The sequence below is a fragment of the Lampris incognitus genome, chromosome 12 (assembly GCF_029633865.1).
Source record: "Lampris incognitus isolate fLamInc1 chromosome 12, fLamInc1.hap2, whole genome shotgun sequence".
Classification (NCBI taxonomy): Eukaryota; Metazoa; Chordata; class Actinopteri; order Lampriformes; family Lampridae; genus Lampris; species Lampris incognitus.
The window spans coordinates 30,562,936-30,575,424 of NC_079222.1; the positions used below are offsets into that span (position 1 = coordinate 30,562,936).

The 12,489-nt window shown below is 42.1% G+C and overlaps 1 protein-coding gene across 1 annotated transcript; it reads right to left on the reverse strand.

The window, feature by feature from the left end:
* Positions 1–875: 875 nt before the first annotated feature.
* clic3 (chloride intracellular channel 3) lies at positions 876–7,737 on the reverse strand. The gene is made up of 7 exons (XM_056290783.1): positions 7,714–7,737; positions 7,458–7,596; positions 5,977–6,086; positions 5,475–5,600; positions 5,178–5,284; positions 2,432–2,607; positions 876–1,561 (listed from the first exon to the last, which is right to left on the reverse strand). Exons 2-7 carry the CDS (start codon positions 7,491–7,493, stop codon positions 1,397–1,399), a joined length of 720 nt encoding a protein of 239 aa, XP_056146758.1. The 5' UTR covers positions 7,494–7,596; positions 7,714–7,737; the 3' UTR covers positions 876–1,396.
* Between the last annotated feature and the right edge of the window lie 4,752 nt (positions 7,738–12,489).

Sequence of the window (12,489 nt, forward strand, 5' to 3'; positions counted from 1 at the left end):
ACAAATATTTGATGAACATGTTGCTTCTTTATAAGACAATAGATATTTCAATGCAAATTAATCAGAAACGTTAAACTCAGGATAGGCCCGAGCTTCTTTTTTTTTTGTCGCTACTTTATTAATCCCCCGTGGGAAATTCAGTCTCTGCATTTAACCCATCCTAGCTGTGTAGCTAAGAGCAGTGGGCAGCCGCCGTGCAGAACCCAAGGACCAGCTCCAGTTCACCTCGCCATGCCTCGGTCAGGGCCACAGACAGCAGTACTAACCCTAACATGCATGTCTTTTTGATGGTGGGGGAAACCGGAGCACCCGGAGAAAACCCACCGAAGACACGAGGAGAACATAAAAACTCCACACAAAGGACGACCTGGGATGACCCCCCCCCCCAAGGTTGGATAACCCCGAGGTTCGAACCCAGGCCCTTCTTGCCGTGAAGTGACAGCACTAACCACTGTGCCAGCCAATTTTGCGATGATGGTTTAGTGATGAAGAAAACATGTTTTGAGCTTAATACCATGAACAACAAACTAAATAATCCATGAATATATTATAAGCTCATCGCTATCTTTATCCCCTGTGATCTTTAATGCTTGGTTAAGATGAGGAAGATCTTACATGGGCTTTATTAAAACATACTGGCCCACTACCAAGATGCACAGCACTCAGAGCAGCTCCTACTCAACACATCTGGCAGATGAAAAGAGAAGCATGAAGAGGTGGAAAATACGAAGATTGGATGGTGTGTATAGTATATCCCCAACAGGTTAGAAATGTTGCTTGTTAGATCATGTAGTATGAAAATAAGGAAACTGCTTAAAGTAAAGACTCGCTTTAAAAATTCAGCGCCTTCATCTTAAAGCTACCCTGTAGCCAGGATGGTTTACTTCGCCTTTATTGAGCATGTTACTTCATAACTGGATTTCACGTCTTCCTATTAGCGTGAAATAACGATATAAATGTCATTTCAACGTTTGATTTCACAAACGAGAAGTGAATCAATTAAGATGTACATAAAAAACTAAATGCATACATACATTACATACTATATCTTCATATACTAACATCAAAGACTGATTTTCTGTCATTTACAGTGCTTCCTGTTTATCTTATAGGACAGTTAATTCAGCATGATACAAGCACAGGAACGTCTATGTACACAGAATTTATAAGAAATCTCATCAGCTGTTTTTTTTCTGACAGTCGTACAGTATCAGAGCCTAACCCATAAATGCAAGGACACTTGGGAGAACTAGAATTAAAATCACTCGAACAGAACCAAAACAGGGTTTGTCTTCACTTGTTTTGTCACGTTGACCATTTTAGTTTGCTCCATCTCTCTACCTAATTTACGTCTCCCTCGTCCTCCTTTTTCACTCGCTCTGCTCTCTCCTTCGATCTACTTGTTCAGGTACTTGGCCACTGAGTGGTAAGCCAGGAGGATCTCCGAGTCATTGGGGCAGGTGTAGCGGAACTCGTCCTGCTGGTAGGCCCTCCCCAGGTAGTGCGTCAGACCTGTTAGAGCCGCGGGGATGGCGAAGTCGCGGTACTTCTTACACACAACCTGGGGGGCACACATAAGGGGGTACATTAGGGAGAGCTGAAGTGATGATTTACATTTGCTCAGTATGCTAAAAGAAATTAAATGACGTGAGGTTTAAAGGAGAACACGTGGTGCCAAACTCCTAAGCGCAACTGTTGTGAGAGCAGAACGGTATAAGTAGACCTCATATCGACTGCACGTGTTCCTTTTTTTATTCCTTGGGGGGGGGGGGTTTACCCCCTCGATTTTCTCCCCAATTGTGTCCGGCCCACGTTTCCGTGCCGTCCCGGTCACTACTCCACCCTCTCTGCCAATCCCAGGAGGGCTGCAGACTACCACATGCCTCCTCCGATACATGTGGAGTTACACCAGGGGAAGGTAGCGCGTGGGAGGATCATGCTGTTCCCCCCAGTTTCCTCCTCCCCCCTGAACAGGAGCCCTGACAGACCAGAGGAGGCGCTAGTGCAGCGACCAGGACACATACCCACATCCGGGTTCCCACCCGCAGACACAGCCAATTGTGGCTGTAGGGAGGCCCGATCAAGCCGGAGGTAACATGGGGATTCGAACCAGCGATCCCCATGTTGGTAGGAAATGAAATGGACCAACAACACATAATTTTGAGAGGACAGTCTATTTTAGTAAAATTCGTCTCCTGTTAAAGGGTTTTTTTTTTTTAGGGGGTTGTTCCTTATCCAATGCAAGGGTCTAAGGACAGGGTGTTTTTTTGCTGTAAAGCCCCTATAGGCAAATTTTTAATTTGTGATTTTGGGCTATACAATTAAAATTGATGTGACTTGACTTGACTTGACTTGACTTAAAAAAAAATCTGTTGATAATATGATGAGAAGATCTTGTGTTAATCAGTCCTCAGATATATATTCACCTGACCTTGACTATGTTGAGTTTGGGCAGCAGGTTGCAGTCTGCCAAGGTGAGGGAGTCGCCATCCAGGTAATGGCGTGAGGACTGGTTGGCTTCCGGGATCAGGTCCAGCTCATAAGGGAGAGGTGTCAGTAGATACTGGTCCAGCTTCATCAGGCTTTTAAGGAACTTCTTCTCCAACACTGGAAGACATTGAGGTACAATTTAAAGAGGGAAGTCAGTGGCGTCATTCTAGACATGAGTTTTTAATGAGTTTGCTGCTGTACTTATAAGGTCTGATATGTTGATTTACTTTCATTTACTCATTGATTGTATGAAATGGGAATGAAATAAAAACCATGCGTGTTAGTAATTTAGAAATCCTCTCATCAAATATGTATTTACACATCCATGAATGGTATTTTCTGAAATATATATATATAATTTTTTTTTGGAGGGGGGGCATTCTGGCGGATGAATATAAGCTCGTAATTTCCGCAATACCGTACTTAAAATACTTACTGATTGGCAAATCCACACAAAGGAGCTATCCAACATTAGGTTTACTCTCGGCCACCAAATTGCTCTACAGGGGCAACTAGAGTAGGTTGTTGATAGCAACTGAAGAAATAAAGCAGTGTTGGTTGGTGGCATTGCCAAGCCATTTTAAGGCGGCTTCAGTCAGGGGCAGCATGGAGCTTATTTTTCCCTCTCTTAAATAAGCCTAAATAAACCAGGCTAGCCAACATCAAACATAGATAACTATGGGATGTCCGGGAAGCGTAGCGGTCTATTTAGTTGCCTACCAGCATTGGGGTGGCCGGTTCGAATCCCCGTGTTACCTCCGGCTTGGTCGGGCGTCCCTACAGACACACTTAGCCGTGTCTGCGGGTGGGAAGCCGGATGTGGGTATGTGTCCTGGTCGCTGAACTAGCGCCTCCTCTGGTCGGTGGGGGCGTCTGTGCACGTGGGGATCCTCCCACGTGCAGCTGGCAACACCACATGTATCAGCGGGGGCATGTGGTAGTCTGCAGCCCACCCAGGCTCAGCAGAGGGGGTGGAGCAGCGACCGGGAAGGCTCGGAAAATAGGTGATTGGCCAAGCACAATTGGAGGGGAAAAGGGGGAAAACGCCCCCCCAAAAAAGACAAGATAACATAGATAACTATGTGCCATGTGGTGCCAAGAATATGCAGGTTTTTCTTCCGGCCCTCGACAGATGATTTGACTGATTTGCCTGTCTGGCTGGAGTTGCGCTAATCAGTGAAATCAGCTGATGTTCTGATTGCTTGGATGGAAAAGGAAAGAAATGGTTGGAAGAGGATGAAATATAATGAAACTAGGGTTGTGCTAATCTAAATATCAGTAATCAAGAACCTTCTGTTCAGTTACACATTTTTTACTTTTATGATCAAGATAATGGCGTGGCTTGACGAGAAAGAGCTGATTAGCTGGCACTTCAGTATGGCTAGCTTGCCTGCTACTCTGCTGACATTTCAATGTGCTGAAAAGCTCCTTTTTTACTTTGGTTGGCTGCTGTTTCTTCATCAGGTCATATTAGCTTCACTGTCCACCTAGCTAACTAAATCCAAGCCTGCAGGCTGCATGCTTGCCAAGTTGCACACAAGGTTTGCCTTGTATATTTAGGCTAATGTAAAATTAGATTATCCAGGGATACGCCTGCCATTTGTGTTTTCTGTGTCTCCTCCGCTGTTACAGGGAAACCATGAGAAGGATGGGTTGTATTTCTTCATCATGACAGTAAACAAAAGTACAACCCAGAGTGATAAGGCAAACGTTCATAATAGGTTTGCAATACATAGCAATATAATAACATTTTGTATAACATTATTGTGTTGTTGAGATGAACTTAAGTTGACTATAAATCAAGGGGCATTCTCCATAACTTTTTTTGTTTTTTGATTGTTTCGATATGAAATATTCAGGGATGAGCAAGTTTATTCAACTTTGGAATCAGGACATCACTAACGGGGCAGCAGGAAATACTTCTGATCAAGCTTATATTACTCTCATTTCATCTGAAATGTTGTGATCCCACCCTTTTGTGCTGCATGACACTGGCTGCTGATACTGTCAGTGCTTCTTTATTCATTAGCGGAGAACAATATCTCCCCTTTTGTCTTCATATTGAATAAACTGTTCTGCCATTTTCAATTAACCATGCTTTGCAGTTCCAACCAAATCTAACTAGTGTTTTGAATGGGCATATGGATTTTCCAACGTGACTGTGGTGTTATTTATTTATTTATTTATTTTCTTTCCCCCCCTTTTCTCCCCAATTGTATCCGGCCAATTACCCCACTCTTCCGCTGCTCCACCCCCCTCTGCCGATCCGGGGAGGGCTGCAGGCTACCACATGTCTCCTCCGATACATGTGGAGTTGCCAGCCACTTCTTTTCACCTCACAGTGAGGGGTTTCACATAGTGCGTGGGAGGATCACGCTATTCCCCCCAGTTCTCCCTCCTCCCCAAACAGGAGCCCCAACCGACCAGAGGAGGCAGGCGCTAGTGCAGCAACCAGGACACGTACCCACATCCAGCTTCCCACCCGTAGACACGGCCAATTGTGTCTGTAGGGGTGCATGACCAAGCCATAGGTAACACGGGGATTCAAACCGCTGATCCCTGTGTTGGAAGGCAATGTACTAGACCGCTACACCACCCGGACGCCTCTACTGTGGTGTTATTAACCAAAGGTTACACACAACATTCTCTGCCTAGTCATGTAGAACAAGTCAGCTTAAATGTCCTACTTTCATTGAGTCCAGGGTTGGGATTTTTGATGTATGCTGAGAACTTGTGGAAGATGTCGTCGCCAGCATGGTTGGACTCTTTGTATCTGCAGCACAACTTAGAATATCTGCCAGTAGAAAAACAGAAACGTTATTGTGTATGTGTGTATGTGCCTACATCTACAGTAATTACATATATACATATTTGATATAATTCTTTGCAATATACTGAGACCAAAAGAAATTAGACGTCAGCTAATATCACGACCGTGTACTAATGTACACTGCAAGAAAGAAAAAATATGCCCTCCAACTCACTGCGGGGGAGCTAAGGTTTCCTCCAGGAACTCCTCGATCTTGTTGGTGTCTGTGTGGACCTCATTGTTGTAAATAAGGAAGGGAGGCTGAGAACCTGGAGCCAGGTCCTTAAGCACTTCAGGGGCCCTGCAAATAAGCAGGGGGGGAAAAAAAACAAAACAAGGAAAAACACACCAAACCTGGTCAGATTGTAAAATGCCAACTTTGTTGTCTCTAACGAGACAACTTTGAATCAAATCACTCGTAAGTTTATAAGTTACAACTGATTCTATATTACAGTGTATACGTTTCTGTATAACACAAAGGTAAATGGTATATGCAACAGGGTCTAAGGACAGGATGCTGTGTTGCTGTAAAGCCCCTTGAGGCAAATTTGTAATTCGTGATATTTGGGTATACAAATAAATTTAATTTGACTCGAACAGAAACACCAGAGTATTAAATTAATGCAAAAGTCAGCCCTTCAAGTCAGAGGGCGAAAGAGAGATAAATATCCACTCACCTCTTCATGTTCACAGTGGTAAGGGTGAAGTTCACCCCTTTTAACCAGAGAATCATGAAAAGTCTCTGACAGAAAGGGCAGTTCCCAACACTTTCACTATCATCACTGGCCTGACAAAGGCACATAAACACAAACACATACACAGTTGTGAGAGAGAGAGACAGACAGAGAAACAGACAGAGAGAGACAGAGAGACAGAAACAGAATCAGAAATAACATGTAAAGTACGCTGGCCAAAGGCAGTCAGGTGAAAATATTCTTGATTTGACACCTGTTTCTGACTAATTCTTCTAAAATGTAAATCCTCTTGATAAATAACATTGAGTGGGATAGATGTGGGCCAAGTGCCAGGCCCTTATTCTAATAAGGTCTGGCACTTGGCCCATCCTGTGCCAGACCTTATTCTAATAAGGTCTGGCACAGGAGGGAGGTCCAGAATATTGCGGGAAGATATTAATTCCTGCACAGTTATTTTATTTCTGCCAAAGCCTGGCATTTCTAAGTCACTTGTATGCGAGGAAGCACTGATGTTCTGCTGGGGGAAAAAAACCCACATAGGTCACCAAACTTGACAGGCCTCTTTTTTGTTTCCTCTCCTTATCTAGCATGGCAACAGCGGTGTTCAAAAGAAGCCACCGAGGGTAGAGGGAACTCCCTCCTATTCTCCTTTTCCCTTATCAACAATACAAATGTTGTTGTTATATATATATATATATCACTCCAGAAATTAACTTTAACTGTCTTTTATAAAGTGACATTAATAACATAATGTATCTACACAATTATCACTCATCATTGCATGTTTGAGACCGTGTAATTACACTATATGTCTTGATGCCTGCTCAATAATCCAGGTATGAACATCAAAATAGGTCAAATCAGTTCATCTGGATACAATGTTTATAGACGTTGTATCCAGGTGAACTGATTCAGCCTTCTTTAATGTTCTATATGTCACTCCCGGGTTTCAGGCAAAAATAGTTGATCCAGAAACTGAACTTAACGAGCTGAAGCGTTACATTTGGAGGTTTCTGACTCGGTTCACCCAGTCAGTTTTTACATTTCAACCAGCAAATGAATCACAGATAAATACTTTAACATTTGCAAAAGTAGTATGATGTCACCATTTCATTAATGGGAAGGGAAAGTGTTAATAATTGCTCTACGTTTTGTTGACAGGCACTTGTTGGCATTAACTGCTTTCACTATGATTCAGGGCTGGACACATGAGGAACAATTAGATTCAAAATGTCAGATTTTCTCTTGGAATTAGTTTAGATTGAATTGGGGATTGGGTGAAATATGTTTCCGTATGGACCATTTCAATATACCAAATAAACGCAGTTGATGATAATAAAAGGAGGATGCATTTATACTAGCTGTTTGGAAACATGCATTACATTATTTTACATCTCAAGTGCACTGATTAAGCAGAGTTTCCAAGTGTTCGTTAAATCTTAGTATTGTCCAGCAGGTCTTACCTTAATGAAGAGTTCAATCTTCGGGGCCTCAGCCATCTCTCTCTCCTTTCTTGCTCCCTCTCTCCTTCTTTCTCTCTCTTGTCTTTGTTTATTTGTGTTTCCGCTTCCCTCTCTGTCGGGTCAGAAATGTTTGTTGTGGCTACCGTTGGTTCAAAGAAAGGACAAATACTGTTAGCATCCAGACTTTATCTTGCTGTACAGACATCCGGAAGGTTGCATAAAACAGAGATTCAAAGCGTCATTTAAGAGTGCTCACGTTTTAGTGTGAAGTGCGGAATAAATGCAACAACACTAACCCCGTCTTGTACCCACCTGTATTCCTTTATTCCGGTATTTTACTCCTCCCTCTCTTCTTCTTTCTTCCTCCCTCTGTTCTGTTGGTCTCTCAGCACACCTGTCTTTTCTGAAAGTCAGCCCACACCTCCTCCAGTCTTACCGGTCGAACCAGCAGAACTGGATCTCTGGCATTAGCCTCCTAGCCTAGCATACTCTCTATCAGTCAGTATCACTGTCCGTCCCCATTTCACTTGCTCTCTTTATGTCTCTTTGCTGAATCCTCACTGTCTTGTCTCTCTTTCTGAGTTTGATTCACTTTAACTCAGTTAATTGGGTTTGCACAGAGGTTTCGCACACGGTGGCGATGAGCTACATTCAGTATAAAAGCAGTAAAGATACAACAATCAAAGCTATTGTCATCTTAATTTAATGCCATTGTTTGTATTTTGTTTACCAATGTTCCACAATGATAAAGTTTGTAGATTACATTATATATACTACATTTATATACTACATTTTCTCATGATGCAGGGAAAAATTGGATAATGTTTAAACTGTACGTTTTGATGCACAGTATATTTATTTATATTTATTATTTATAATATTAATAATATATTATAATTATAATAATGTTATTATTATTTATATTCATCAAAATGTTGCAAGCTGAATCACAGAAAAAGCGCTCTTATTGACAAAACGACTGTCTCTCTGTCTCTGTAATATACCTACCCTATCTTTGCCCTCTGTCTCACCAAAGACTTGTGTTTGTTTTGGGCACCGTTTGCGTCCTACTTTATTCTCTCATCCACCAGGTATTTTGAAAAGGGGCATGAGGGTTGTTGTGATGAGAGAAGGGAAGCAGAAGTGCCTCAAGCAACTCGGCATAGTGAAACAGGGCTACAGCAGAGGAATGAGGGGAGATAGATGTGGTTAAAAGAAGAGAAAACGAGTTCAGTCTAGACACCCCCCCCCTTTATAAATACATCATAACTACATATGTAAATATAAATAATGCGTGTGATGTGACTGTCATTCATCTCTGACGTCGAGCTGTGGAATCCTCAAGTTACATTCATACATAACTATAGGTATACATAATAAATATATTCTCATTGAGATTTGGATTTGGCCAACTGTTGTCCTTGTAAACCTGTACCTGACTTAGTTTGATTTTGGATCCTTGTGATTATGGAATCAAGTGTGTGAGGCATTTCTTTCCCCATAACAAGTTAAATGGGATACTCATACAGTCAGTGCTGCTGTCCTTAATTGCTGTTTGAATACCCCTTGAATGGCTGGAGATAGACTCTCCGGATGAAGCTGAGGAAGAAAATTAAGGACACCAAAACAACATCTACAGGGACAGGACTGACATAAGCTCCAAGAGAACAGTGCTGAGGATGCAGATCAATAGGGACAAACAGATAAACTGAGTCGTAGAGGGTATACCGGAAACTTTTAATAGGCAAACATGCACCTCAGCAGGTTTGGTAAAGGAAACCCAGGCCAGCTACACCCATCCCCTAATTTAGCAAGTCGGCCTACTTACACACCACCGACCACGGCTCACCTTCTCCACATGAACTTTGTCAGAGCAAATTTAAGCTCCAAGTTTACATTTATTTTGAAAGTATTGTCACATGAAATGCCTACACTCAACGTCCCTCTTCCTCTTTTTTCTCTTTCCTTAGGTACTCTGCTCTCCTCTCAGGGTCAGCATCCCATCGAGCATCATAAAGCCACTGCTTTGCAGCAACTGTCAGCGGTGGCATACCAGCCTGCATATTGTATTTGCTGTGTTATGTATATGCAACCCAGAATTCTTTATCTCTCGGCCCTCCTAGTCAATAGGGATCTGTCCTTCACACCCTGGTTAAGATTAGCGTCTCTGCGTTGTGTTAAGGGTGGTTGTGTCTTGTTGGGGGAGAAACGGAGCCGGATTCTCTTACTGCGGTAGACCATTTTATTTCATTGACATGGGCCTTGTGATGGCCCGGCGGCCTGTCCAGGGTGTCTCCCCGCATGCCGCCCGATCACTGCTGGGATAGGCTCCAGCACCCCCGCGACCCTGAGAGCAGGCTGAGCGGTTTGGATAATGGATGTATGGGTGGACATGAGAACCAACCAACAATCACAGGTACGGAACCTTGCAGGATAATGCAATACATCTCCAATTACTAGTGCACAATTAATATTTTTCTTTAAATATGTTTTTTTTAAAAACATGAGGTCAGCTGAGATACAGTCCCTTGGAACATGCAATACAGGCGAAAACATGCAAGCCAAAAAAAACAAAAACAATTAGCAACTAAGCTATCGCTGATACTGCTAGCCAAAATCACGGCTATTTTTAAACACTATTTTTTCACAAAGATACCACAATCTGCTTCTCAAACCCATAATCTATATTTAAAACATCTTAATAAACGAATGCTATCATCAAATTAGGTGTATTGGGTAGTTTTAGTTGTCATATTTTTTAATAGATGCTATAGACGGCCGCTTGGCACAGCTTATATCGCAAATTAATGCAATATGTCTGAAAGTACGGTGTCCTGCACAGGACTTTAATAGGAACCAAAACACGGCAAGAGCACCACCCAGTGGCCAACTATATCAACTGCCCTACTTACACACGTTAACTACAACTGTCATGAATAATAATAATAATAAATCACAATATGAATTTTACCTATAAAAATAATAGGTAACACTTACTTTAAGGTCTGTTTGTCAGCATTAGTTAATGTGTTGGTAAACAGTTAACAATTTGTTAGTAAATGATAACTTTCATTTGCAAACACTCCGAAGGGAGATTATGAACGTTTGCATGTTCATAAGGCTTTTGTAAGCATTTGCTAACAGCAACAAGCAGACCTATTAACATGTAAACAAACATGTTAATTACACTTTTCCAGTGTTTCCGAATAGTATCATTAACTGAAATATTGTTCACTGCCTACTAACACATTGACTAATGTTAAAGGCAACCTATTATAATGTAAAAAAACATATTAACAATTTCCAGATATTTAATGCCCAAGCACATATGGTTTTGCAACTATTAGTTTTCATGCTTACAATGTGTATTTAATACATCTGTCGCCATGATACAATGCTGTGATTGCGACTATTCCTCAATCCTCTGTGAATAGCACACATGGCCTTGTAAACTCTAGTTAAACGTCACACCCATGTCTGAAAATGAAACTGGTCTTTGGTTTCGGTCGTTAAGCACTGATTTGATTGTAAGGGTGAGGGTACCTGCAGACAGTTTAGACTGAAGAGGTCACTTAGATGAGTGATGAAACGCTTCTCTCTATAAACGTTGTATCCAGATGAACTGACTCGACCTTCTTTGACCAAAGTAGTTCTCACTATGCTAAACAATAGGTCTGAATCAATTTATTTAGATGTGCCTTTGAAAACTGCTAAAACTGAAATGCTTTCTTGGGCTGTTTGAAATAACTTGAGGGACAGCTATCAACTGGTCAGATATCATTTTTATTCCCCCATATAAAGATTCATAGCAGCAACTGAATTGGAGAATTGGTAAAAACAGCATTTGTATAACATTAAAATCCACCTTAAGCATGTGTACAAAACTTGTATGAGACTTGCATAGATATTGCACAAAATACAACATTCAAATATATCCAACATTAAAAACACACTGCATATGATTTTTTTCCAAGAGAAATCTCATCCCATTTGAAAATCACCTGTCCTTGTCAGTGTCCGTGACTACTCTATGTTTGGGAGGAACCGTTTAAATGTAAAATGTGAAATTATCGAGATGCTCCGTTTACATCTGAAGACTAGCAAATCGTTTGGCAGGTTTTTCATGAGAACAGGGGGTTCACCGTGGTTAAAATACAGACCACTCAACACTCTGTAGTTATTTGTATGACAGTATTTTGCAGCCTTTACTATGTACAATAACAATACAATAAGAGTCAACAAATGATGGAAAACCAAAATCAGTGGTACCCCATCATGTGACATGGTGTACCATGGTGAGCCATGTATATTCCATCCCAAAACTAAACCAGCTGATTTCCCAGATTGGTCCTCCTCTGTCTGGTTGAAGGTATAGGAAACAGGGTGAAATCAGCTGTTGTCGCTTTGCGTGCTCAGTGATTAACCAGTTCATCTGTCGGTGAGCCGTTGTCAGTGGCGCTGGCAGCCGTAATCCTGTACACACCGTGCGTACATGTTTTTATGACTTTGTTTGTTTTTATTTTAACATTCTATACATTTGAAGGCTGATGATTGGTGTTAACATTGCTGGCTAATAGCGCACGGTGTGTACAGATCCCTGTACACATGGCGCGTACAGGATTATGGCCGCCGGTTCGAATCTCTGTGTTACCTCCAACTTGGTCGGGCATCCCTACAGACACAATTGGCTGCGCATCTTCCGGTCAGCCGGGGGCGCCTGTTAGCGGGGGGAGGGGGAACTGGGGGGGGGGGGGTAGCATGATCCGCCCATGTGCTATGTCCCCCTGGCGAAACGTCTCACTGTGAAAAAAGAAGCGGCTCCACATGTATCAGAGACATGTGTAGTCTGCTGTCCTCCCCAGCTCGGTGGAGGGGGTGGAGCAGTGACCGGGATGGTTCGGAAGCGTGGAGTAATTGGCCGGATACAATTCAGGAGCAACAGGGAAATCCTAAAACCAAAACAAAAGTATGTTTGAAGCAAATCACTGAGATTCCAGTGAAAAAATAAGAGTAAGATAGCCTTTCAATTATT